This window comes from Vigna radiata, unplaced genomic scaffold (genome assembly GCF_000741045.1).
Source record: "Vigna radiata var. radiata cultivar VC1973A unplaced genomic scaffold, Vradiata_ver6 scaffold_70, whole genome shotgun sequence".
Taxonomy (NCBI): domain Eukaryota; kingdom Viridiplantae; phylum Streptophyta; class Magnoliopsida; order Fabales; family Fabaceae; genus Vigna; species Vigna radiata.
Genome location: NW_014542367.1, coordinates 693,095 through 720,222, shown reverse-complemented (window position 1 = coordinate 720,222; position 27,128 = coordinate 693,095). Strand labels below are relative to the sequence as shown.

At 32.6% G+C, this 27,128-nt stretch overlaps 2 protein-coding genes and 1 long non-coding RNA gene across 4 annotated transcripts in view; 1 reads left to right on the top strand and 2 right to left on the bottom strand.

The window, feature by feature from the left end:
• Positions 1–922, bottom strand: part of LOC106779984 (ribulose-1,5 bisphosphate carboxylase/oxygenase large subunit N-methyltransferase, chloroplastic) — a 9,696-nt gene extending 8,774 nt beyond the window's left edge. Inside the window, exon 1 of the mRNA XM_014668208.2 lies at positions 504–922. Coding sequence (XP_014523694.1) covers positions 504–851 — 348 coding nt within the window. The 5' untranslated portion in view covers positions 852–922. The remainder of the gene's footprint in view (positions 1–503) is intronic.
• A 7,552-nt stretch (positions 923–8,474) lies between these two features.
• LOC106779982 (long chain acyl-CoA synthetase 8) lies at positions 8,475–22,001 on the bottom strand. 2 transcript variants are annotated; one of them, XM_014668204.2, is made up of 12 exons: positions 21,847–22,001; positions 20,798–21,344; positions 20,609–20,689; positions 20,223–20,489; positions 19,723–19,854; positions 19,468–19,641; positions 15,532–15,761; positions 14,696–14,813; positions 11,048–11,179; positions 10,787–10,921; positions 10,464–10,670; positions 8,475–8,846 (listed from the first exon to the last, which is right to left on the bottom strand). In XM_014668204.2, exons 2-12 carry the CDS (start codon positions 21,326–21,328, stop codon positions 8,682–8,684), a joined length of 2,172 nt encoding a protein of 723 aa, XP_014523690.1. In that variant the 5' UTR covers positions 21,329–21,344; positions 21,847–22,001; the 3' UTR covers positions 8,475–8,681. The 2 variants fall into 2 exon arrangements, with proteins under 2 accessions (XP_014523690.1, XP_014523691.1); XM_014668205.2 differs by having other exon boundaries at positions 20,798–21,340; positions 21,847–21,996.
• Positions 22,002–23,378: 1,377 nt separating this feature from the next.
• On the top strand, positions 23,379–26,036 carry LOC106779973. The gene is made up of 3 exons (XR_001377220.2): positions 23,379–23,578; positions 23,721–23,793; positions 25,803–26,036. It is a non-coding gene; the product is annotated as an uncharacterized LOC106779973 (long non-coding RNA).
• The last annotated feature ends 1,092 nt before the right edge of the window (positions 26,037–27,128 follow it).

Below are 27,128 nucleotides of genomic sequence, written 5' to 3'. Positions count from 1 at the left end.
TATATATATATATATATATATATATATATATATATATATATATATATCCTCTAGAAGTGTTTAAGGAGAAACCAGTCCAAACAAGTCTTCAAAAGGAATTAAAAGAGTATAAGACATGTTTAAACAACCTTCTCCATAATGAATGACTTCTAAAGTTTAGAAACTAAATCCTAAATCTATATAACTACTTATTTTAAATCGAGTATTTTTTTTTTTTTCCATTTTATTTGTAAAACATGACTACTTACGAAAACAAATACTGCACGATTGAATAAACAAAATAGTGATGGTAACAAATAAGGTTTACAGAGTAGGTACCAATAAATTTGAATAAAAAAGGTTATACAATAGTGATAATAAAAACCAAAAATTACTAGCGAACGTACCAACAAATTTAAATAAAAAATGTTAAACAATGGTGATGGTGAAAACCAAAGATTACTAGTGAACGTACCGACAAATTTGAATTAAAAAAAGTTGAATGAATGGAAAAGAGAGGTTACTGAATTGGGAGTGATGACAAGAGAGGGAGGCACAAAGAGCAGCTTCTCCCCTTTCCTTATGTTCTTCAAAGCCACAAGTCCTCTCTCTCCCACCTCCACCCTATCTATCCCCATCTTCTGCGGTGGAAGACCCGATTCCGATAGCCAACTCTGCAATGCCGACGCACTCTCCAGCGACTCAATCTCGCACCCCCAAGCCACCGCATTCTGGGGAGTCGAACCGGCGGACACCGAGCATCGAACCTGGAGCTTCCGTGGGAGACTCAGGGGACGGTGAGACACCTGGATGTTGGGTTGGAAAGGGGGAAGGAGAGTGGAAAAGAAGGTGATTGTTGAAGCTTCGGCCATGGCCGAGATGAAGAACAACGCCAAACTGAACCTTATCTTATCAACTTAAAATCGAAGAGAGGAAGGATGCTAATTGAGGGAAAAAAAATACATTTAATAATTTATTTTTTCTATTAAAATTTGCTTCTTCTTTTTCTTTTTTCAATTTCTAAATATTATTGTGTTTTTAAAAACTTATTTGATGGCATCCCGTAAATATGTTGAATTTTTTTTTGCATACCAGAGAAGTACTGAAAATATAATTGAAATATATTCTAAGGCTTAAACTCTTCCTTGGTCTTAATATTTGTGTGAAAATCTCAGTTTGGTCCTCAAGTTTTGAACTGTCGCAATTGAGTCATAATTTTTGTAAAAATATGCACACATTTTACTCCAACCGTTAAATGATCTCAGATGGCGTTAATTGATGTTGAGATGTACTTTTTATTTTAGGCTTAATCCCTCTCTTGGTCCTTATGTTTGTGTGAAGTTCGGTCCTCAAGTTTTTTCTCAAGTCCTTATGAAATGCAAACATAACATTTTACCCCAATCGTTAAGTGTATTGAGATGACGTTAACTTTGAATTGAGCTGTAATTTTTTTTTATGTTTTAAAATCATTAAATCCACGTGGTTATGGTCTTTTTTTTCCTTCCAATCATTGATCACATTTCACTCATTCCTCCACCCTCAAACCCGCAAACCCCCCGACTGACATCTTTTCTCCCTCTCAAACTAAAAAATATCGCCGTTGTCGACAGTTCAAAAATTATGACCCAGTTGAGACAGTTCAAAACTTGAAGACCGAACTGAGATTTTCACACAGACATAAGGACTAAGGGAGGGATTAAGCCTAAAATAAAAAATACATCTCAACGTCAATTAACGCCGTTTGAGACAACTTAACCGTTAGGGTAAAATGTGTGCATTTTTATAAAAATTATGACCTAATTGAGACAGTTCAAAACTTGAGGACCGAACTGAGATTTTCACACAAATATTAAGACCAAGGGAGGGTTTAAGCCTTCTTTTAATACAACAAATTTTTTACATTAGATTGTATTCTTATTTATTTTTTATTTGTTTAAATACAAAATTTATATTTTTATGATTATTTTATTTTAATATTTTTTGTTAAATAAATGTAAAAGGGTGTTGTGCACTTATATACTTTGACGTGTTAATAAGACAAATTTCATTGTAAAAATGTAAAACATTAAAGAGCTTCCATTTTGGCACAACTGGACAAAGTTGCAGGACGTGTAAGGCTTAGGAGTTAAATGAGAGAAAGAGAAAAATGAGTTGGGATTTCTAATGTGTAGAGGTTGCAGTGTTGGAATTGATGGTGTGTGTAAGAGAGAGAGAGGGAGGAGATGAAGGAATAAAAACAAACTTAGAAGAAAAAATGAAAAAAATAAATAAATAAAAACTTTAAAAAATAAAAAAGTTTAAGAGAATGACACAACACACCTACAAACAATTTTAACGTCAATTTAGTAAAAAAAAAATTACGTAATTTTAAATAGAATTAGGATTTAATAAAATATTAAAAAATAATTAAATATTTATTTTTAATAATACAAAAATTAAAATACTAATTAAATCTATTATTTGTTTCTTTATTTTATTCTATCTTTGTATCACTTAAAAAGTTTAATAAAGTTCCTTCGTTTTAAAAAATAATTTTTTTTAACTTAGAGAAAAATATTATTAACAAATGTGTTCAATTTTAAATAATTTAAAATCAATGTATAATAACAATTTACAAAAACCATAAATATCAAATATACTCTTTAAGGGTGTGTTTATTTGGAAGAGATAATTTGGAAAGAGTAAGTGGATGGATTTGAAAATATTTGAGGGTAAATTTTTTGTTCTTTATTTAAGTAGATTTGGATGTAATTAAAAGTGGATTTGGATAAAAGAATTAGTGTAAGATTTGATTGATGTGACAAATAAAAAAATTGTTTAATTGGTAAAAATTAAAGATTACCAAAATACTTTTAATTATTAAAATAATATAAAATGATAATTATTAATATTATATTTAATTGTAGAAATATTTATAAAAAGTAAAAAAATTAAAATTAATTATTAAAGTAGATTTTAAAAATGTAAAAAAATTATAAATTAGTAAAATGATAATTGTTATTATTAATTATTATTATTATTATTATTTATTATTATTATAAGAGAAAAAAATATGAAAACTATAAAATACAGCAAGAACAAAAATGAAAATTTGTTCTAATTTCTTGCAAATCATCCAATATATATGATGATTGAAAATAGAGATGATCTATCAATTTCCCTTTTTTTCCTTTCTCGCCAATCTTTGTACGTGAACACAAATAATCTCTCTTTTTCATCTGCGATGATCTATCATAACAGTAAATTCCTCTCAACTCCTAAATGAATAAATTGAATGAATAAATAAATAAAGGGATAAAAAATATTAATATATATATATATATATATATAATTATAAAAGTTGAAACTCATTATTTCATCCAAAATGCCACTTATTTTTGTTTAGATTTATTCTACTTATGCGACCACATTAATTAACATACTGTTATTTAAAAAGAAAGAGAGAAAAAAAAATCCTTTTTTATTATTGTACAAACTAAAAAATTATATAATTCAAATTTGACTTAGAAGTCATTGCTGCAAGTTTGTAAAATTGGATTGTCATTAGATGTTTTATTGGTTCTTACAATATGTTGTTCTTTTGATTTCTAAATATGATGTCAACTTTTAAATTCAAATATACTTCCATAGTATACATGCTTCATTCTGAATATAAATACATATTTTTCACCTTTTCCATTGACATAATAGTACTTTTTTTTTTCAGTTGTTCAATATATTTGTCTCTTCCTTAATCTTTTATACTTTGTAATTTAATCCTAATATTTAAATCTATAAATTGTTTCAAGCTTATATATGATTTTCTTTTTTAATTTAGTATAGAGTGAACCAAAAATCATTTCAAAAATATAACAAACAATTAAATAATTAAATTGTGTGTAATGTGATTTGAGTGGGGAAAACACCTAATTTTTACTTCAACTAAACTATTTACTATCTATATGTACTCTGGATGATATTCTAAGATTGCTATGCAACCTAGCTCTGACTTATGCTAATGCTATTGTTCTGGTCGGGATTTCGTCCAAACTTCCTTGCACAATTTCCCGCTTCGAACCGTCCGGTACTCCGTTGATCCAACTCCAATTCCACCGTTCTCCTTCGTCAAGGTCGGTCAGGTACCTGCCAATGGCACTCCGACGCTCAAGTCAGTGTTCAGTCTCTTTTATAATAAAGGTAGAGATAGAGAGAGAGAGAAATAAATGTGCATTCAATGTGTCTGCCCACCTCTTACCTTTGACTCCTATTTATAGTTTTTCTCATGGGCCAATGATTAGTGAAAACTTAATCACGGCCCAATTGCAGGCCTATTGAGGCTAATTTAGTTTTACCTTAACCTTGGATGCTTATCATGTTTCCGTCTTCGACCTCTGCCGTACGTCCGTTTAGCTCCCCAAGTTAAGTCTCCATGTGGACGTCCGGCCCTACGGTGGGCAAGCCCCTCGAGTTCTGATTAGCATATTTTTGACGTAATGACGCATTTGACCGTCCGGTCTTCTTTGTTGTGATGAATTCTTCAAGGTTTTTCTTACTGATGCGTTTGTGACCGGCTATGATTATTGACAGTCATGCGGACATGACAGCGTCGCACTGCGCGACATCCCGACTGCCGACAGGGCCTGCTTAGCTACCGGTCCGCCCGTACGGCGACTCGAGGCTCACCGCCTAGGTCATACCATATGTTTCGTCTCTCAGGATTTCGAAGAACATTGAGCATGGAGAATGCGGTGCTAACTTGTGCTGACAGGACTTCATGTAAATTCTCCAAAGTTTTTCTGACAAACAGAGGTTACTCCCGGCCACCAAGACCGGGCTTGACCATCGTGGTTCCTCGGGTTGTGGCAGGGCGGACGCCCCGACTATCCCTAAGACCGTCCGTCTCCCTCCTTACAGTACAGCTATAATGCAAAATGAACCTTAATTTCCTAATTTGATTCCTAAATTAACGTGTAGAACGATGAAATGAATATGTAAAATGCATGAACGAACTATGTCTAATTATTCTAATATCTAATTGAACCTAAAATGGTGTAGAAAAGAATATTCACAATCTTTTTTATGAAATTCCAAGATGAAACCCTAATGCAATGACGGTGTTTGATGAAATGTTTATGTGAATGGAAATGGAATTATGCAATGCTGAACTACAAAATGATTTACTACATTGAATACAACTAAAATATATGATTACATTTACTGGAACATACGTACAACTCCTAATTCGAACTAAAATGCGTAACGGTGTTGAGAATGAGTTGGAATGTGTTGATGAATACAGATGCAAGAATGAAATGCAATTTTTTGTGAATGAAGATTCAATTAGATGGAATGGATGAAGAGAAACACTTAGGTATGAATACACTCACCAACAAAACTGGAAATTTAGCCTAAAATCAAGCAAAAATACCAAAGTCACAAGATTATCTAATTTCTAAAACTCCTATTTTCCTTAATCTTATAATAATGATCGTACTTTGGCTTAAATTAATCATCACCAATATTAATTGTTGTTTGACTGACCCGTCTATGGGATATTCCTAACTGGTTGGGTCATATGGTCTTAGGCTAATCGAACAATCATACAGTACAACTCTAGACAACATGGATGGATTTAAAAAGTACAAAAACTTAAACAAAATGTAATATGACCAAACCAAAAATGAATAGACTCGTCAAAGTTAAAACACACACAAAGAGTAGCCAAAAGTACCAAAACAAAACTTAGAAAACTTTGATGATAACATTTTAGCAACTATAACCTTTGTTGATTGTTTTGTTCATAACTTTTTCTACAAAACTTCAAATGAAATTATTATTTTTTTTTTGGAAACTACACTCAAAAGGCTTTACTTTGACCATATACATGTATTTTTTTTACCATTAAGATAGATGTAGTTTATTTTTTAAAATTGTCAATATTTACTGCAGACTAAGGGAGGTTGATTTGGACCATTCGAAAATAGCTACAACAAGATAAGATTAGGAAAATACAAAGGGAAACAAAAATAACCTAAGCTCTACTTACCAAATGATAACAACCTCCTCAAGCTAGGTTGGGTCAAAGCATATGGAGATGTTATGGTGAGGAGAAGATGCGAAAGTTCTAGAGGATGAAGGGTAAGACTCACAACCTTTAGTGTTTTAAATGGTGACGGGGTGGTGTTTGATGCTGCTCATAGAGAGATTAGGCCAACTCTAAAAGAAGGTGGCTAGAGGATACTATATAGGATGATTTAGCCTTTGACGACCTAAGAGGACTAGTATGGAACAAAAATGGTTACATAACATTACTTAAATTCAAAGGTAAATACAAGAGTGGAAAAAATATCTATTTATAGACTAAGAGTATCTCCAAATTGTAAAAGTTAGACCTAAAAGCTTAAACTAAAGTATCTTAGAAAACAAGGTGAAAAATCCTCTCCATCAAAAGAAGGATATGTGGTAAAAATCCTCTTCATTGAAAAGAAGACATGAGGCCAACACCTATAGAAAATCCTATCTAATGTCAGCATGACATGTAGCCGCTTACTCCTTGCTCTTTCTTATCTTTTCTAATTTTTTTGACTTGTTTCATATTTACGAAATGCACAAATATATCCAAGGTATTTTCCCTTTAATTACAACTTTCATTGCACTTTTTTTTTTCTTTTTGTGTGATTATATTTAAATGGTATATTATTAATTTCCGTTAATAAAGTATATTTTAGGTCTCACGTTTGATTATTTTTACTCCTTAATATTTTTATTCATTATTTATCTATTTCACTTAAAAAAATTGATTTTCAAGTGTTTAATTGCGTAAGTCATTCAGTTACTAGAAATATAAAATATTATATATTTTTAATCCTTTTTATCCTTAATTTTGTTGTATTTGAAAAACTTTTGTTTTGCTAAAATAATTTTTGTTAATGGTTCAACTATAATACTTGGAAAGTTTTGTCTGATCTTCAAAGTATTTCTAATCTTATCATATCTTTAGTTATACATTTTTATATCTTTAGTTATACATTTTTTTTACGATTTTATTCAATATTGTATCAAATTATTTAATCTATTTTATATTTTGTAATATTTTTATTTTCTGTTTATTTTTTTTATGTAAAATATTGTTTTGATGATTTTTTGTAATGTAATTATTCTTATTTTTTAATTATTGTTTATAAGTATAATTTTATCCCAAAAATTATATAAAGATTTTTTTTATTGTAATGTAATAATTTAATTTTATTGTTATAAATCTAGTTTACACCATCCAACATAGATTAAACTTAAAAAAAAAAAATCTATGTCTAAATTTGAATTATTAATTTTTTTTTATTTCATTTAATATAATATTTATTAGTGTATAATAAAAGAGATTAGTAAAGGAACATTTAAAATAAGTTTAAACTTGAATTTTTTTTTTTTTATAATTTTTTAAAAGTATTTTAACTTTATCAACTTTGTTTTATTAATATTTGTAAAATTTATAAGGGATTAGGGTGTGAAATTTTATTTATGCTATATGATTATTTCACTTTTATTTAATTTTTATTTGATATTTTAATATGAAATGTATACCACTATCATTTTCTTTTCTAATATTTGACATTAAAGATAAAATATTTTTACTATCATATTTTTTTTCTAATATTTAATACTAAAGATAAATTTTTATTTTTTTTTATATTGAACATTTGATAATAGATCTGAATCCGAATGTGAGGGTATGCCTTTCGTTGATAGAACGAGGATGAGACAAAAATATTTATATACTTATCTTAAATTGCTAACTAAGTATTATTTTAAATTTTAATATTATAAGTAATCAAACACACAAAAAAAAAAGTATAATAACTATTCGTTTGTAAACAGTAAAGATAATGATAATAAAATTAAACAAATTTCCAGTTTTAACCTACGAAACTTCTAAAATAAGCTTTTTCTAAGTATTGATCAAATATAAATTATAAACTAATCATAGTCCAATAAACCAGTGACTTGTTCATTAACTTTGTTAAACAAACAGATAAACATAAAAGACTTAATTGCATAAAAACTAAATCATAAACATTTACATATAATATAGATACTAAAACAAAAAAATCTACACATAAAAAAACCAATTATCTTGAGCTAAATATAGCTTATTCATAATCTAATTATAAAACCTCTACATGCAGTTTTTAATAATTAATTTTTAAAGCCAATTCCAAATAAGTTCTATTCATCATATTATTTCCTTTATGAGGCTCTCTAAAACTGTCTCCACTACGTATATTACCGTTCATAAATCAATAAAACACCTAAAATATTTATAGCGATTCAGTTCTGGTTATTTTCTAAACCAGCTCTATATTGGACATATTGATCGAAAAAAATAATTAAATAAAAAGAAATATTTTTAAAATTTATGTTAAATATAAATTATAATAGACATGTACTTCTAAAAATAATATTATTTTAATTTTTAAATATAATAGTTATTTAATAAAGTGAATTAGGAGAAAATAATATAAGCCAATTCAGACACACTTGTTTACGGTCATCTCAATGGCAAGAATTAATGTTCACATACAAGAAATTGCGGAGTATGATTTTATTATGTCACACAAATTACACAATTTCTATTTTGGAGGCAAAATGAAATTATTGAAGAAAAAGATAGATGTTACATGTTACATACATAGGCCAGAAATTGAATAGAGGTTAGACACACCATTTCATGCATACAGCTTCAGAAGATCATCTTTGAATTTGGCTTTCAGCTGCTCTCTCTTTATCTTGAGAGCAGCAGTCACTAATCCAGATTCAGGAGTCCATGGATCAGCCAGCAACTTGATCTTGGCAGGGATTTCAGATTTTTCCAGCTTTGCAGATTTTCCAACCTGAAGAGATCAAATCAAGAAAATGAGCCATCAACCATGCAGCACATACAATGGCTATAGACTTATGGTCCAATTGGATGAACTTTTCCATACACACTTACGGAAAGAAAAGAAAATACATTGACCAAAGGCCAACTCCTCTCTACCTTAAACTAAAGTTTCTTGAGATATTTTAGAAAAAAAATTAGATTTGATTCCTATTGGTTTTAATTTTGTATATTTAATTCTTAATATTGACCGTATCTTGATTTTATTACTAGAATATCAAATCCACAATCTTAGGTGTTTATTTCTGTAACATTCCTGTGACTTCCAAGGAATGTTGACTGTCCCACACCCATCTCTAAATTACTCTAGGCTAAACACGCTTAACCATAGAGTTCTTATCCGAAAAGCAAATACATTTTGTTGATTCTGGAGAAACTTCCCAGAAGGTCACTCATTCCTAAATTACTCCAAGTTAAACACGCTTAACCATGGAGTTCTTCTGGGTTAGACTACCGAAAAGCAAATGCATTTTGTTGATATGAGTAGCCAAATCAATTCCTTTAAGCTATCTTTCAACTGTATAATCCCATATCTATACAGTCTCTAAATCCCTCTCATTCCGGTGTATGTTCGTCAATGTATCCCTTCTACTGGAAGCCTGCCAGGAGTCCCATTCTGTGCCTCTCGCATGCGATCACTTCCCATCTTCGTCAATGCTCGGATGTCACAATTTCTAGAATCAAAAGTGCCTTTTCCAAATTCATCCAGTTAATATATATATATATATGTGTGTGTGTGTAATATGTAATGAAACGGAATATGAGAAATTATTTTCTTCTAATCATGAGAGATGGTATAAGAGCTCCTAATCCTTGAGAGTCTATAATATGTGTAAATCTTAAAACGCAGCTTTTGTTGATGTGACTATGTGGTCTCTATTACAGCCTTCATTGCCGCATGATTTATTGTGACTAGATTCATTTGTGATTCATTTCGTGTCCAGATTCATTCTTCCCTCTATGTGCCTTAATTACACATAATTGTAATGGTTGAAATGGAAAATAGAGACAAGCCCTACATTGCAGGAGAATTGGGGAAGCTATTCAACTCAATCATGAGGAGCTAGAAAGAGTAAGGTATATGTCCATTGATATATTTTTGGTAAATTGAAGTTACCATTTTTTGGGGAATTTAATGTCTAAAATACATCGTTCACCCACGGCTGAATTTTAGATTCTGAAGTCACTAGTTGTATATAATAAAACCTAAGACTCTTAGACTCTAGATAGGTTGAATATAATAAAAACTATCTATGAGATTAATCTCCATTGTATTATATACACATAAGATAATGTATTTATAATAAAAGAGATATGAACTAAGTCCAAAATAAAATACAGAATACAAACTAACCAGAGATAAAAAATAAAAATAATATATGTAACAATCTCTATTTGTAATAATCAAAACCTTTAATAAGAAAAGAAAATAAAGATATGGTGAAATGAATAGGAAAATTTTGAAGATATTTTTTTCCTGGTTACTAAGAAGATATGGAGATATTGAGAATATTTTTTATTCAAACAATATGCTATTTACAACATATATTTATAGATACCTAACACTAACCTTGGAAATAGCCTGCAGAACCTCCTTGACAGTTTGAGGATTGTTACACAGATCAGGAAAATCTCGATAATCTATGCCAGCTTGTTGGGCCCACTTCTCCAGAGACTGTTGTGAAGCAACGACTAGAGCCACACAGTAATTGTGAAAGGGATCTGCATAAACCATCATATTGTCTGCATAATCGCATGATGATAGTGCTGCCTCAACCTGCATTGAAGTCAAAATGAAAGAAAAGACGGTGTTAAGGCCAGAAAAAGTTATGGTGGATCTTGTGTCACTATTTCATCCAGATACCATAATGAACAATGTTTAGTTTGAGTTACCTTTCCAAGAGATATATATTCTCCATGTTGAAGTTTGACAATATCTTTCTTCCTATCTATGATTTCAAGACATCCATCAGGATGGAATTGTCCAATATCACCAGTATAAAACCAGCGCATACCTTTCTCATCAACCTGTAAGAAGTTCAAAAACCAAAAAATGTAGTGTGGCTTAGTATTATGCAAAAACAGATTTAAGAGCAGTTAAAGAAAATTATAAAGGAAAAATGACAAGCACACAACTCTAAGTTTGGAAATTACCTTGAACACTTCTTTAGTTTTTTCATCATTCTTAAAGTAACCAGCTGTCACACTAAATCCTCCAACTACAATCTCTCCCCTTGGCATTGGCTTATCTGATGTCAGGTACCCTCCTTCTTCCCAAGAAATAAGCTATACAACCACGGTAATAGAGAAATAAGTCCCTCCATATAAGCCCTTCTACGTAGCACCAACTCTAAAGTTCTAATACAAACAGATTAAGAGATATGAATTTGATATTTTTCATCAATGTTTTTAAAACCAGACCAGACATTGATTGAATTAGTCAAGGCACTAGTTTAAGGATTAATGGTTCAACCAGGGTCGAACTTATTAACTTAAAATACATATCAAAGTCTAAATAAAAAAAACCTTATCATACCTAAATTGAAATATCAATAATATAAATCAATATTTATTAATCATAAGTTTATATAAAATAAGAAAGAAAATGACTAATATTTTAGGTTTATTTTCCTTAAGGGGAAACAATTGGGGTACTGCTTTTTGTTGAACCAGTTTGATACTAGTTGTTTCCACTAGTTTGACACTAGTTGTTTCCACTAGAATCAACAAACTAGTTACAAAACCTCAGTACATATCATTCAGTTAGTGATGACGTTAGGACAAATAAGTCCAGTTCATTGTTATTTCTCTTTCTTCTTTCTGTTCACTTCATCGAAGATGGTATCTAGAGCATTTTTTTTTCATTGTTCCAAATTCATCTAGTTTCTCATGAACATCGTTCTTGTTCATCTTGCACCATTTCCGCTTGTTGAGTTGATTGGTGATTTGTTCAAATTCAAATTTGTTCTTCTTTCCGTGTTCTGTCTGATTTTAGCTTCAGCCTACTTTCTCTTTGACCAATTGTTCCAATTTTGATCTGTGTTGAGCTTTGATCTGTGAATTGTAATCACTCTCAGTTTCTACACTGTTCTATCCGTATTTGTCTTCTACCTGGTTCGTCAACGTTTCTCTGCTGTTTGATTGGTGAATTGTTGGTCCTTCCTTTTTCTCTTCGTGCAATTGTACTTATTGAATATAGTAAAATTAGGTATAGGATTAATCTTTCTTGTGTCTAAAACACACATAGGGTAATATATTTATAATGAAGAATGATACAAGTATATATGGCAACCAAACATAAATATGGTAAATAGAAGATATTGTTAAAAAAACAATATCAACAATATTTACTATTAAACAATATTAAAAGACTACATTTCCCATTAACATAAAACACAATATATCTAACACTATCTAACACTCCCTCTTAAACTGGTGTTTATAAATAGTATGTACCAAGCTTGTTATAAATATAATCAATATCAGTTCCTTTAAGGACTTAGTAAAATATTTGCTAACTGATCATTTGAGTTAACAAACTCAGTCTTGATGTCTCCGGATATAATCTTCTCTCAAATAAAATAAGAGTCAGTTTCAATGTGTTTGGTCCTTTTATAAAAGACAAGATTAGAATTGATATGAAAAGCCACCAGCTTGTCATATATATAACTGTCATTTGAGTGACATCTCCAAATTGTAACTTTCTAAGTAAGTGCTTAAGTCAAACAAGTTCACAAGTGGTTAAGGTCATAGCTCTATATTTTGGTTTTGCACTAGATCTTGCCACAACACTTTGTTTCTTGCTCTTCCAACAAATCAAGTAATCACCAATGGTGACACAATAACCATAGGTAGATCTTCTATTAGAAGAAAATCATGTACAATCAGCATTTGAATAGCAAACAACTTTTGTATGGTTATTGAAGCTATATAACAAACCTTTTCTAGGAGATCCTTTAATATGCTTTAATATACGAATGTATGCATTTTAATGATCTTCACATGAGGAATTAGAAATTGGCTCACCCTACTAACTGCAAAGGAAATGTCAGGATGAGTAATTGTAAAGTATTTTACATTTCTAACCAATCTTCTAGACTGCTCAGCATCTAAAATAGGCTTTCCCTACTTTGGTAGGAGTTTGGTATTAGTATCCATGAATGTGTTAACGGGTTTTGAATTCAGCAACCTAGTTTCCTTCAAACTATCCAATGCATACTTCCTTTTGAGATATAACAATACCAACATTGGGATTGTGCTACCTCAGTACCTAAGAAGTATCTTAGTTTGCCAAGACCTTTGGTTTGAAATTGATGACAAAGGTGTTATTTCATCTATGAGATGCCATGGTGGTCATTGCTTGTAAGAACAATGTCATCAACATATACTATTAAATAGATACATCTAGCACTTGAGTGATAGTAAAAGACTGAATGATCTACCTCACTTTGAGTCATACAAAATTGTTGAACCACGCTACTAAGTTTGCTAAACTAGGCCCTAGGAGACTGTTTTAGGCCATATAAAGATTTGCAACAATCCAGAAGACTTAAGAAGTAGACTTTAAGCCTAACTCAACTCCATAAAACCAGCTTATAAGGTGAGGTTGCACCCACTTATATACTCTAAATTGATCTTATCTCTAGTCGATGTAGGACTTCTAACACACTAACACACAGTCCTCACGTCAAAGTAAATGCATCTCGTGTGTGGGACTAGACATTAATAGGTGGTCCGATAGCAACCCCATAACGAGTAGAACAATATGTCTAACAAACAACAAATCTTGTTAGGATAAGCTTTAACAATGACTCTAATACCATATTGAATATAGTAAAACTAGGTATAGGATTAATCTCCCTTGTATCTAAAACACACATAGAGTATCTATAATGAAGAACTGTACAAGTATATAGGCAACCAAACATAAATATGGTAAATAGAAGATATTGTCAAAAAACAATATCAACAATATCTACCAATATCAAACAATATCAAAAGTCTATGTTTCCCTAATTAACATAAAATGCAATATATCTAACAATACTCGCACTTGCAATTTGGTGTGTCTTTGTTTACTCATCTAGTCATGTTTCGTTCGATTGTTTATTCACTTGTTTTGCTGGTTTATTACCGCTTTAGTGGTTTGCTTCTTCACTTAGTGCTTGGTTTTCTGGTTGAGTAGTACAACTAGATCCATTACTGAAAAATTGGATGACTCTAACTACTTCCACTGGCATCAATACGTTGAACCAGTGATTAAATCTCACAAGTTGCTCTTGTTAAACAAGTGCTTCCAGCTAGATATCTTACTGAACTTAACCGTGCTAATGACATTGTTAATCAAGATTACAAGGCTTGGAAGGTTCCAGATCAGACTCTGATCATGTGGCTTCAATCCACTCTCTCCAAATAGGTTTTATCTCGTGTTTTTGGCTGCTCTAACTCTTATTAAGTTTGGGAGAAAATTCATGAATATTTTAGTCTTCAAACCAAATGTCGTGCTCATGAGCTTTGTAATGCTATGAGAGCTGTCAAATTGGATTCCAAATCTATGGAAGCAAAGATTAACCCTAGCTCTCAATACCATGTTGAAATAAAAGAGAGAGAAGCATAGGCTGAATCCCTAATGCGTATAGAACACATAGAGTTATGCATTTATAAATAGGAAAATATAAAGAAATGGCCCTAAGTCTTTTGCATCTAACATATGGCATACCTTAATGTAGCAACAAGGAAGGGATGGGACAGAAAAATATAAAGAAATGGACTTAAACCCGTTACATCTAATATATGCCATACCTTAATGTAACAACAAGGAAGTGGAGGACCGACACGTCCCACACTGTAGTCATCCCACTCTGAGAATGCAGCTCCAGCAAATGTTTCAGTCAAGCCATATCCTTGCCCAATAGGAGCCCTATAACAACTCAATAAGTACATATTGTTAGTGTATATTGGTTAAAGTTAAGGGTGGATAGACGTGCCTAGGTCCATGGATGTGTTAATTAGATTGTAAACATGAAGAGAACTTAGGGTCAATAAGACTCTTCCCGTATTTCAGTGTGAATAAAATTACTATCAATCTATCATCAATGTTCTATCAGTCATAATTAAATATGGAAAGCCCTATCAAAAGTAATCTGAAGACAGTCTCAAGTATTGTGTAAGACACAATAAAGATATTACAAGGTATTTGATGGATAAAAGTGCCCCTCATATTAGTCCCTCAAAGATTTGAAATGTCAACTTCTAGGTTTTATGGAGGATTGAATCAATGACAGGATCTCTGAACATTATAGGTTGCTGACAAATTAAATCTACAAGTAATTTCAGTGGCAAGCTTTAGAAGCTGGTGGCAAAAAGAGTACGAGGAACTAAATATGGAGCCTAAACATTTAGAAAGGGATGATGTAGTACAGTAAACATAACAATGGAGGGCCAAACCAAAGCGCTCAACATAAAATTACTCACGTTCTTTCACCCTACATACATGATATATCAAAATAATTGATTTTCTATCATCAAAGAGCATATAACTACACACTTGACAGTATTTCTTTTTACACAAACACGTATATTAAAATACCAGTCAATTTCAACCAAGTATTATGTAGTATAGAAATGGGAACCATTACCCCATGCAGATATTGATGAAGTATTGGGAATCTCCAGATAAAGGAGCTCCCCCACAAAGCATAAATCTGAGCTGGCCTCCAAGTGCAGAACGAATTTGTTTAAAGACAATGGTATCCCATACAAACTTTTCCAATCCCCAAGCCCCAAGCCAACTTCCTTTTACAGCAGCCAGTCGGCGCTTATAAGCAAAATGGAAAAGATTCTTCACAACGCCACCTTTTTGCTCAACCTACATAAAGTGTATGAAATGGTAAGAAAGAGAAATAACCAGTTAGCAACTAGTTTAATTAAAAACATTTAATGCAAGCAAGAGCTGAAAAAGTTGATGTGAATGTCTAGACAAATTATTAGATATATTATCATTATCTTATCTTTATCTTTTATGTTTAGTTTGTTTCTTATTATTCCTTATTTTTTTCTATTATAAATAAAGTATCTTATATGTATATTCAACACAACCTTTATCTTATCTTTATCTTTTATTTTTAGTTAGTTTGTTATTATTCCTTATTTCTTCTATTATAAATAAAGTATCTTATGTGTACATTCAACACAATGGAGATTAATCTCATACATAGTTTTCATTATATTCAACATGATATCTAGATCCTAAGGTTCTTTTGAGAATAAAAATTTTCTATCGTTGATGCTACTACACCAACAGCTGCCAGCGACGCCGTCGTCTACAGTTGTCATCGTCAGAGTTCCAGTTTCGATAGTCGACCACATGGTTTTGATTGTCTCAGTTGGGTGACCACTGTGCAGTCAACGACCGCTCTAAGAATTTTGTAGTTTTCTACCCTTGTCCTTTTCACTATTGTCCATTATCTAATGTCGTTATCCATCGTCGTACCCTCTGAGGGAAAGTCTATTTCTAGGTGCTTTGATGAATAAAGGAGACTAGTCTTTTGAAGAGCCAAATCTCCCACCTTCATTATCGATCATGGGTGCACAATCATTTTTACCACAATCATTTTTACCATTCAGCGTGAAGGAGAGTTTGTTTCTATGTGGTCCAATCTAGTCCCTGCAATCTATTGTTGTCCACCACTGCAAGCCACCATCTGTTGTTAATGGCAACCTAGTTTGTTGTAGTTTGCCGTTTTCAAGCCACTACTGGTTGTTGTCCACTACTAATGGTAATCTCATTTGTCAAAGTCATCTACGTTTGACCCGTCCGTATATGTTTTTTCTCCAATAGCAAATATGACTTTTGTTAGTTTATTTATAAGGAGCAACATCTCATTTGTTATTAGGGAGAGTCTTTGGGATTGGTATTTAGTCTTCTATGTCGTCTTCGCAAATTATTAACAACTTGGTGTTACTTGAATGCAGATATAGATATTTTCGCTAAGTCTTGCATTATATTAATAACAAGCTTGGTACATCCAATTTTTATGCACCAGTTTGAGGGAGAGTGTTAATATATTATCTTCATCTTATCTTTATTTTTAATATTTAGTTAGTTTGTTATTATTCTTTATTGGTATTTTGGACTTAGTCCATATTTCTTCTATTATAAATAGAGCATCCTATGTGTATATTCAATACAAGAGAGATTAATCTCATACATAGTTTATAGTTTTTACTATATTCAGCACAAATGATAAGCACCCAAACACGTGAGCATCCCACCCCTTATTTAATGAAAGAATCAGTGAGTGAAAGGGCTGGAGACCCAAAAGAAAGAATATTAAGAGGTTACAAAATGTTAGCATCTCTTGTTCCCATTTACCTCTTATCAGGAATAAAAACATGTGTGTTTATCTTTATATTCTTTACAACTTTAATGGGCCTTTTAAGGTTATTTTCTAGTAGATAGCTATTAGCTCTCTAACTCCAATATGGGTTTGCACCAATAAAATACTTTTGGAGAACGAAGAGGGCCAGCACACTTTTCAAGAGGTTCTAGATACCATGTTACACTATAAGAAACAGAGAAACATTGAGCTAAAATTGTGAGCTTTTGCGACAAAGAAAGTGATTAATTTATATTGAGAAAAAAAATCAATAAATAAATAGATAAAATTTGATATCCTCCAATAACAAAGACTTAATCCTGGAATAATACAAATATGATCTTGATATTTCTAATTATAAAGATATGATCATGGTATCCATAATTTTAAAGAAATGATACTTAATTTTTAAATTATAACACTAACTACTTATTTTTTTTTTCAACATAGTGAAAATTATGTATGGAATTAATCTCCCTTGTGTTGAATATTTACATAAGATACTCTATTTATAATAGAAAAAATATGAACTAAGCCCAAAATATAAATAAAGAATAATAATGAACTAAGTAAAGATAAAAGATAAAGATTTGATATTTATATAAGATATCTAATAATCTAATATATCTAATACTCTCATTCAAATTGGGTATTTACTAAGTTTATTACAAATATAATCAATAAAAACTTAATGAAAATATCTGCTTATGTACTCGAGTAATATTAAATTGTTAATAATTTATGAAGATAGCATAAAAGATGACAAACCAACCCACGAGACTCACCCTGAACAACAAATTCGTTGATAAAAAGGTCATTGTTGAAGAGTCATCATAGCTATAAATAAACTAACAAAAATCACCTTTGTCTTTGGAGAAAAGTTATATATGGACAAACCAGACACACAAGTGATAGAAGAGAGGTAAGATGAGATTGCAGCGGAATAAACCATGGAAAAACATGAGAGAAACCCTAAAAATCTAAGATTCTCCAATTGTTGCTTGAGAGGAGATGGGATGCGCCACCGCGCATGACAGAAAAGAGAGTAGATCCACAACTTTACTCCAATGAAGGTGTTGTTGACGACACGATGGTCACCGAAACGCTCAAAACTGTGTGGTTGCCAATCAATACTAACACTGCGACAACAGCAATAGACGGTGCTGACAGCGAGTGCAGTGGCATAGATGACAAAAAAATTTCTAAAAGAAGCTTAGGCTTTAGAAACCATGTTCAATATAGTAAAAACTATGTATTGAATATACAAATAAGATACTCTATTTATAATAGAATAAATATAAGCTAAGCTCAAAATAAAAATAAAGAATGATAACAAAATAACTAAAGGTAAAAGATAAAAATAAGATATTTAATAATATAATATATCTAACCGTTCTAATTGTGTAAATTAACTATTATGTCTTCCTTTTATGTTTCCAAGCAACTACTCTCTTTGTCCTAACAAAATTGAATCAAAAGTTGAGAGTAAGATAAAAGAAAAATAGAAAAACCTTTTACAAATGGTTCAATTTAAATGGATTTATTGAAAACTTAGTCTTAACCAATAAATAGAATTATTTTATTCATATAGGGCCTTGCTTAATAAAAAAGACTCTGTTGTCGTTACTCACTGCCATGCCCACATAGACCACTATTATGAAAACATAAAAAAAAAAAACAAAAAAAAAATAAATAAACTCTGCAATATTTATATTAAAATATATAATTAAATTCAAAATGCAAGTCTAACATATTCATGAATTGAGCCACTAACTCCAGGGTGTTCTTAGGGAAAATTCCATTCTATCCCTTTTACCCTTTCAAGTTGAGAAAAAAAGGAAGAGCACACTCATTTGGTGCAGCTATACAGTTATTTCAAATGGTTGGAGCCCAAAATTAATATTCAACCCAGCTGCACCAAACCAATCCATTCATCTCTTTGCTTAATGCAAAATGAGAGCAGAAATGGCATTTAACCACAAAACATCCAAGAGCTAAGGTTGAGGTGAAAACAGTGAAGCACAGCAATATTCTTAAGTTAGCTGTCAATTTATTTTCAACCTACTCTGTACATGTAAGGGAATTTTATGTAACAAAGGAGACATCTCTATTGCTGACAAAGAATAGAAGGATGGAGAATAAGTAACAATATGTATGAGAGAGAGTGCCCATGTAGAGCATTGATCTAATTCACACCTTTTTTACAACTCCATCTCGAATCCGATCAAGAATAGCAGGTACTGCTGTCAATAGTGTGGGCTTCAACACAGTGGCATCTCCCTTGGTTCCTTTCTTGATTTTATTAGATGTGTCAGTCATAGTCAGAGGAGAGCCATAACCAATTGCACAACCTGCAGCCAGCATTACAGACTGGACAACCACAATAAGTTAGTGTTGGGGATAATATCATCAACTACTGCTACAGTTAGAAGAAGGCTAAGAAGAAATCACCTCTGCAGCCATTTCAAAAACATGAGCAAGGGGCAAGTATGCCAGGTACACATCCTTGCTACCTAGATTTGGTATCACTGTCATAACCGCTGCTGTAGTGGCTACAATGTTCCCATGAGTAATCATAACACCCTGAATGATTAAAAAATATCAACGATCAAAGTCAAAGGTAAACACACTGAGCTGTTGGGAATACTCTTAATTCTCAATGTTAAGAGACTAGAAAATTTTAATCATATCTGCAGAATGAGTTAATATGGTTATTGGTTATAGTTTACGACCTAAAAACATGTTCATAATAAAGTAATACCAGACTCAAGTCAATAATCTAACTACCCATGCTTACCAACCACAGTAGTTAACAGGTATCGAGTTGTTGATACATTTAAAAATCATGATTTTGGAGTCTGGACAAAACATTTTGCAAGGACGCACTGATTAATGAATATCAGACACAGAAAGAGACTACACCTACAACTAAAGTTGAAGAAGAAACAAACCTTTGGCAGACCTGTACTGCCACTTGTGTACATGATAACTGCAGTATCATTTTTGGAAGGCAGGCTTGGCTCAACAGGACTTTCTTTCCCAAGTTTCTCAACTTCAATAAAAGATGCAATTGTCCAACCACTCAAACTTCCTGAGAAAGAATCTTCTTTCTCATCATCTTCAAAGTAAATAACATTTTGTAAAGATGTTAGTCTTGATCTTATTGCATCCAACTTCCTCAACTGCTTGGAGTCACAGATCAGAGTAGATACTTCAGTCTGTCCACATTTCAAAGCTTCAAGTGAGAAATGCCCATCACTTTTATCTACTACAGTCATCAACTATCAACTACTTTCATCTATTTCTTAAAATTATGCAAGAGATGATAATTTCCTACCTCATTTAGTGAGTGGATCAGGGCATCTTCTCCTAGAGAAGCATAAATGGTAACAACTGTTACATTCTGCCTGAAGCAACCCTGAAGTTTAGTAAGCAAAGGTTTTCATTAAAATTTGTGAATTCAGAACTGTTAAGCCAAAAGGTAATGGAATGACTCATGGAAATAGCACAAATATAGCAAATTTACCTGAAGGGCAATGAGCCACTCAGCCCTTGTATCAGAGAAAATAGCAACACGGCTATCCATAACATGACCTAACTTAAGAAGACCAGATGCAAAATTGGACACACGAGCAAATACTTCTCCATAGGTTTCCCATTCATAGTCTCCTAAATGAAGTTTCTCAAACTTCCTGCCATCACTAGATGTAACGAACTCCCTTTGTATTAGTTTTCTTGTTCCAAGAAATTGATTTAGCCTATATTTATCACATGATTGCTCAAACAGATGAGCCATGGTTGGAGCTCCCTTCCAAGGAACTTCAACCAGCTCAGTTTTTCTAGCATTACGTATTGCATAACCTCCCTCACCACTAACTTCAACAGGCACACCTCTTATTTTTCCTTTTTTCTTTGCAAAGAACAAAGCTGAAAACAAAACAGGAACAATGATGCTTATGACTATGGCTGCCAGAGCTCCACATTCTCCACGATCTTTCCATATGTCACTGATATCTAGACTCTTTAACCACGAGGAACTACCTTTTGGATCAACCATCCTTCAGTCGTCCTTCCTAAGCACAACACAATCTTGATTACATGAATTAAGAAATTCAAGACAAAGGGAAAACGCTTTATATGGAACCCTCTTCGACTAATAAGAAAACAATACTAATTTGGACCATTGTACATCAAAAATACTTTATTTTCTACAGCAAAAAGAAAAATATATTTTGTCCAAAGCAATATAAAAAAATATCAAAAGCCAAAGAAGAAGAAGAAGAAGAAGAAGGAAGAAGAGGAAAGAAGAAGAAGACGAAGCAGCAGCCAAGAAAATCAATGGCCTATTGCATAAAAAAAACACACACACATACAAAAAAAACAAAAAAACCAAGATTGAAACAAGTCCAGCATCAGCTACTAGAACAACCACCAAAGCCCCTCAAGAATTTCAAGGCAAAGTATACAACAAAACAATTTCGCAAACTAATTACACCATAACTGGAATTCTAACAACCCCCATACAAGAAATTGAAAAACTAAAAAGAAAAGATGTTGATCGAACAATAATAATACCTTTGTGGGTAGGATGAAATGTTTTGTGTCTCTATTTTAGTAAAGGCATCGTTTTTAAGAATAAGCAGTATTCAACACAGAACCGAAGGAATACAGCATGAAGTGTAGGCATCACCGATATAGATCAAGAATCCACACGACACCTGTAGCGTGACGAGGTTAAGATTAAGTACAATATTATTATTATTTTTTGGAGATTCTTTAATACTTATTTTTTTAATACTAATTGGGTATGATGGTTTATTTCAGTCTTATTATTTTTTTTTTCAATTTTTTTAATTTATCTTATTATAAATAATTAATGGAATGTAAACAGTGAGCCACTTTAAGTTTGTCATTTTATTATTTTATTTTTACTTTATACATTTTTAATTAAAAAAATTTCAGATGTTAATCTACTATTGTCTTATGTATTAATATTCATGTTACATGTTAAAATAATATTGTATTATTATATTATATTTAATTTGATATTTATATAATTTAATTTAAAAATTTTATTTAAAATAAAGTAATTTTATCTTTTTTTAAAATTGAAATTAAATTTAATTTTTATATAAATATTATATTAATATTTTTATAAAATATTTTTAATTTAAAATTAGAGTTAATTTAAAAATCAATTATACATATCGAGAGTACAACAGTGTCACTAATAATGTGGATTAAAAAGAAACTCGTCAATCCAAATTAAAATCAATTAAATATTCAATTAGTCAATAATCAAGTATAAATAGAATTAAATTATAATTAGATCACAAATGAAATTTAAAATTAGTTAAGTTGTAATTAGGTCAATTTTAATAAAAAATTCATAAAAAACACGAATATAGCTTTAACTTTCGATCGAACCTAAAATTATTTTAGTATCATAAGAAAACATATACTTCTAGTTGACCAACAAATTACCCTAACACAACGAGTACCGGTTTGAAATAAAAAAACCTCAAATTTGTTTTAATTGATTTATAAATAAAAGATTATTGTAATAATCTTCAGTTACAAACGTTCTTATTTGATTTCGGTTTCGTAGAAAAGCAGAACAAGTACAATTGTACATGTGTTAGGCTTATGCGATTTATGTTTTTTTTTTTTTTTTTTCGCTGAATAAGGTCGCTTTTATGTGATTAACTATGCTAATTAAAAAAAGAGGAAAAGAACTTGGGAGACTGTTCGAGAACCCCTACAATTAATTATAATTTAATTAAAATTCATATGTATAAATAAAAAAAGAAGGAAAAAGAAAATCTGGGACTTATATGTCCGACGTAATCATCATGAAAATAGAAGCGTTGAATTAAATTGTTTTTAAATTAAATGTTTTTTTTTTCTTTAAAATTTTAATACATTTTTATTCTCTAATTTTAAAAGTAGATTGATATTATCCTTTAACGTAATTATATTTTTTTTATTAAAAGTTATATTTAAGTTGTTTATACTTGTAATATCTTGAAAAATATCCTTTAGTGGAGTACACATGGCAGCGTGGCATTGGGCATAGTTTTAAAATAGAACTTTAATTAAAATACTTTTTTTTTTCCAATTTCAGACTTCCTTCTCCACTGTCCATGCACATCTTTCATTTTTTCTTCTTCCCTTTTCTCTACTTCATTACCTTCCATCCTCCATTGTTCAAAATCTAACCGATTGAATTTCAAATTGAAGCTACCCAAGCGTCTGAGACTGCAAGAGGATCATTTCCCACCGATTGAACCTCTGTTTCGTCCAACCGGTAAGAAAGCCCTTTTTCCTCCCTTGCCCTAGGGTTTAAAGCATGAAATTTCTTATTTCATGCAACCCATTTCGTTTCTTCCACAATCTAACTTCAACTTGGTGCTAAAATTCGTTCTCCATCATCAATTGATGATTTATAGGTGATTCTAACATTTTGGGAGTGTAAGAAAGTGGTCTAGAGTTCCTACTTGAGCTTGGTTGTCTACACTAGAGGTAAGGGGAGCTAGTTCTTATTTTCATTTTAGTGGTATGCCTTGAATGTATGATAATTTTGATGTTGTATGTTGTTGGAGGCATGAAATTGGTTATATTGACTTGAAATGCATGAATGGAAATGTGTATGTTGTGTGAATTTGATGATTGATGATTATGAACTGTTTGGGACAGTTTCATGCAATGTATTGTGACTTGTTTGAGTCACTAAATTGGTCAAAGTAGGTACCAAATGGTAAGATTGGGTTTTGGGTCCCTAAGTTGGGAAAATGAGTGTTTTAGAGTTGAAACGAAGCTTAAATCACTTTAGAAATGTGTTAGAAATGTTTAGAATCACTTAGGTAAGTTTAATTATGTCTAAAACAAAGATTANGAGTGTTAGAAGTTGGCAAAATTGGTTGAAAATGGTCTTAGCTGGTTCTGTCGAGTTCTGCATAATTCTGCAGAACTCTGCATAATTCTGCAGAGTTTGGCCGTCCGGTTTGGAAGGCCTTGGTCAGAGAAGGTTCTCCCTTCTCCTGACCGTTCGGTTTTGTAGGCCTGGTCAGGGAAGGATGACTCCTTCACTTGACCGTTCGGCCTGGTTATCTTGGTCAGAGAAGGTTCCCCCTCCTCTTGACCGTTCGGCCTAGTTACCTTGGTCAGAGAGGGTATTCCCTTCTCATGACCGTTCGGTTAGCTTTGCTTTCTGCCATGGGAGGATTTTGCTCACCCCATAACCGTCCGGTCCTGATCTATTTCTGTCTTAGGTGTGCTTTCGGTCAGAGAAGGTTTCCCTTCTCTTGACCGTACGGTCTGGTCTCCTTGGTCAGAGAAGGATCCCCTTATCTTGACCGTTCGGTCATGGAGCCTTGGTGAGAGAAGGAGGTTTCCTTCTCAAACTGTCCGGTCGTATATGTGAACCTCGGTTACAAGTGGTTGTCTCATTTAGGACTTGCCAGTAGGAACCGTTCGGTCCAGTCCTCTCGGTCTGGCATTGCTCTCGGACACAGGTAGTTCTCGGTCTTCACAGTCTTGGTCATTGAAGGTTTGTTCCTTCCTATGATCGTCCGGTCTGGTGCTGATGGCCAGAAAAGAGTTGATTCTCTTTCTAGCCGTTCGGTTTGGCACTGTGGGTCAGAAAGAGTAGGTTCTTCTCATGACCGTTCGGTCTAGTAAAGATTCTCAGTCATAGATGGGTTCGTCTTATTTGAGCCATGATAGTTCGTGGCCGTTTGGTTTGTAAAAGAGTGCTCGGTCCTGACGCTCTGTTCAACCCTAGTGGTCAGCCAAGGCATTAAGGGTTCGGTCCATATATAAAACGTTCGGTTTAGGTGTGCTAGCCATTTTTCTTTGGTTAATTGAGTGTACAATTGATTTTATTGCAAATTAAGAATTATTGATGTGGTATGGTGTGTACATGATATATGGTGAATTTGGATGTATATTTTGATTCAAAGAGATGTATTTTGGAAATAAAGTGGTTGGATTCGGTTGTGAAATCATGATCTCTCGGTGAGATCTATTAGTGTATTGACTGAATGGTGAGAGGCTTCCATATGGGGGGTTATCCCTAACGCTCCAACGGTCTTTCATTCTCACTTAGAGAAGATCGACGCGTGTGGTGGGAGTAGTGGGAAGTCCTAGGGTAGGCGCTTTCACTGTAGGCCTATACTGCGGTAACGGACTAGCCTTGTGTATGGTCGGGTGGAACCCCTCGGCAATGGCTTTGCAAAGCAGTAGGGCCATCACAAGTGCACAACCCGCCCCAGCTCTACATTCATTCTATGTCCGGACGTGTCTAGGAGTCTTCGCATGATAAGATGATTGATTGGTTAAATTATGAACTAAGTGCCTGTGATTATGATGACTTGTATGTTTACATGTGAAATTATGTTTTCGGTAATGTTTGGTCACTTTGCTATGATTTGTATGTTCGTTTGAAACCTAGCTCACCCTTGCACTTGTATGTTGTGTGTGTTTGCTTTCCCCCCTTTGCGATGATCATCCAATCCTTTGGATGTGAGCAGTAGGTGATGATGTATCTCTGGAGCAGGCGTTGGAGACTGAGGAAGATCCAGCACCTAGTGCTTAGGCGATCATGTTGCTTTATTTCTTTTAGCTTACCATATTTTGCAAAACCTTGGACCTGTGTACTTTAATTTCTTGTCGTTTTAATTTCCCCTCTATTTTGGATGACTGTAATTCATACTTATACAGTTATTTTCTACTCCTAACTGCTTTCTAGTATTATAATATGTTGCATTCCATTTGGTATGAATTATACACATATTTTGGGATGTTACAACACTGATGATGTATGACCTACCAATCTTTGATTTATTGGACGGTCAACATTCAATTATAAGTATTAGGTGATCACGATCAACGTTCTTATTTACTTTTTGTAAATGGGAGGACAGGTGCTTTACAAAGTGAGTGATCGATCAGTCAAATATCTATTAGTTAATCATACAAATTGAACACGTTTACAGGTAAAATATATTTATCATCTTTGGTGTCATAATTAGGTAAATCATAATTAAAAGTCTATTTCAAATCTATAAATATAGATGTAAGGTAAAGAGGTAGGTGATTGCATTTATTGCGAATTTAAGACTTTACTGTGTTAATCGATCGACCATTTTACTAACTTAAGTGTCAGATTGCCTTTGATAGGTACCCACTTACACGGTCTGGAGTTTGAGCATTAAGGACTTAGGAGAATTTTATAACAAAGACCGAAAGCGACATTAAGAAGCTTGGAGAAAAGTGTGAAGGAGTGTTTTGACTGTGATCTCCAACCTCACACCCGAAACATTTTGGCGCCCATCGTGGATCGAAGGATCTCGAAGTCTACCCGATGGTGACCACAAGAAACATGAACTCAGAAGACCCAATCGAGATTATCAGAGCATTGCAGCAATAGATGTTGGAAATGAAATAGTGGTACGAAGGAGAGTTGGAGGCCTTGACGACATAGAACGCGACCAAGGCCGAAAATGCAGCTACGAACGAAAACACGATTGTTCAGGTGGAGCGGACCGCCCAACATTTTGTCATGGTGAGATTAGATTAGCCTACGGGAACCAAACTCAGGGATAACACCTTAAAAATCGTGCAGGAGGATGGTACAGAGGCTAGACAAGAGCGTTATTTGGTGCAAGCAAAGCATACAGTCAGGATGTTGTCGTTTGTCCCAACAATCATGGAGGTTCACATATTTGAGCAGTTCGTCCCTCCCAACTTCAAGATATACGATGGGTCGACGAACCCCAAGGAGGATGGTTGTGCATCATCAAAAATGGGGGAAATTGTTGATAGGGGGAGCTATGTTAAAGCTAAACCCTTACATC

What these genes read in the sequence shown, in the direction of transcription:
- LOC106779982 (XM_014668204.2), bottom strand. Translation starts at nt 21,328, where the DNA reads ATGGTTGATCCAAAAGGTAGTTCCTCGTGGTTAAAGAGTCTAGATATC. An exon ending in GCAGTACAGGTCTGCCAAAG is followed by an intron (nt 19,855 to 20,222) that starts GTTTGTTTCTTC and finishes TTAATCATTCAG; the next exon opens with GGTGTTATGATTACTCATGG. An exon ending in TTCTGCAGGCTATTTCCAAG is followed by an intron (nt 8,847 to 10,463) that starts GTTAGTGTTAGG and finishes TGATCTCTTCAG; the next exon opens with GTTGGAAAATCTGCAAAGCT.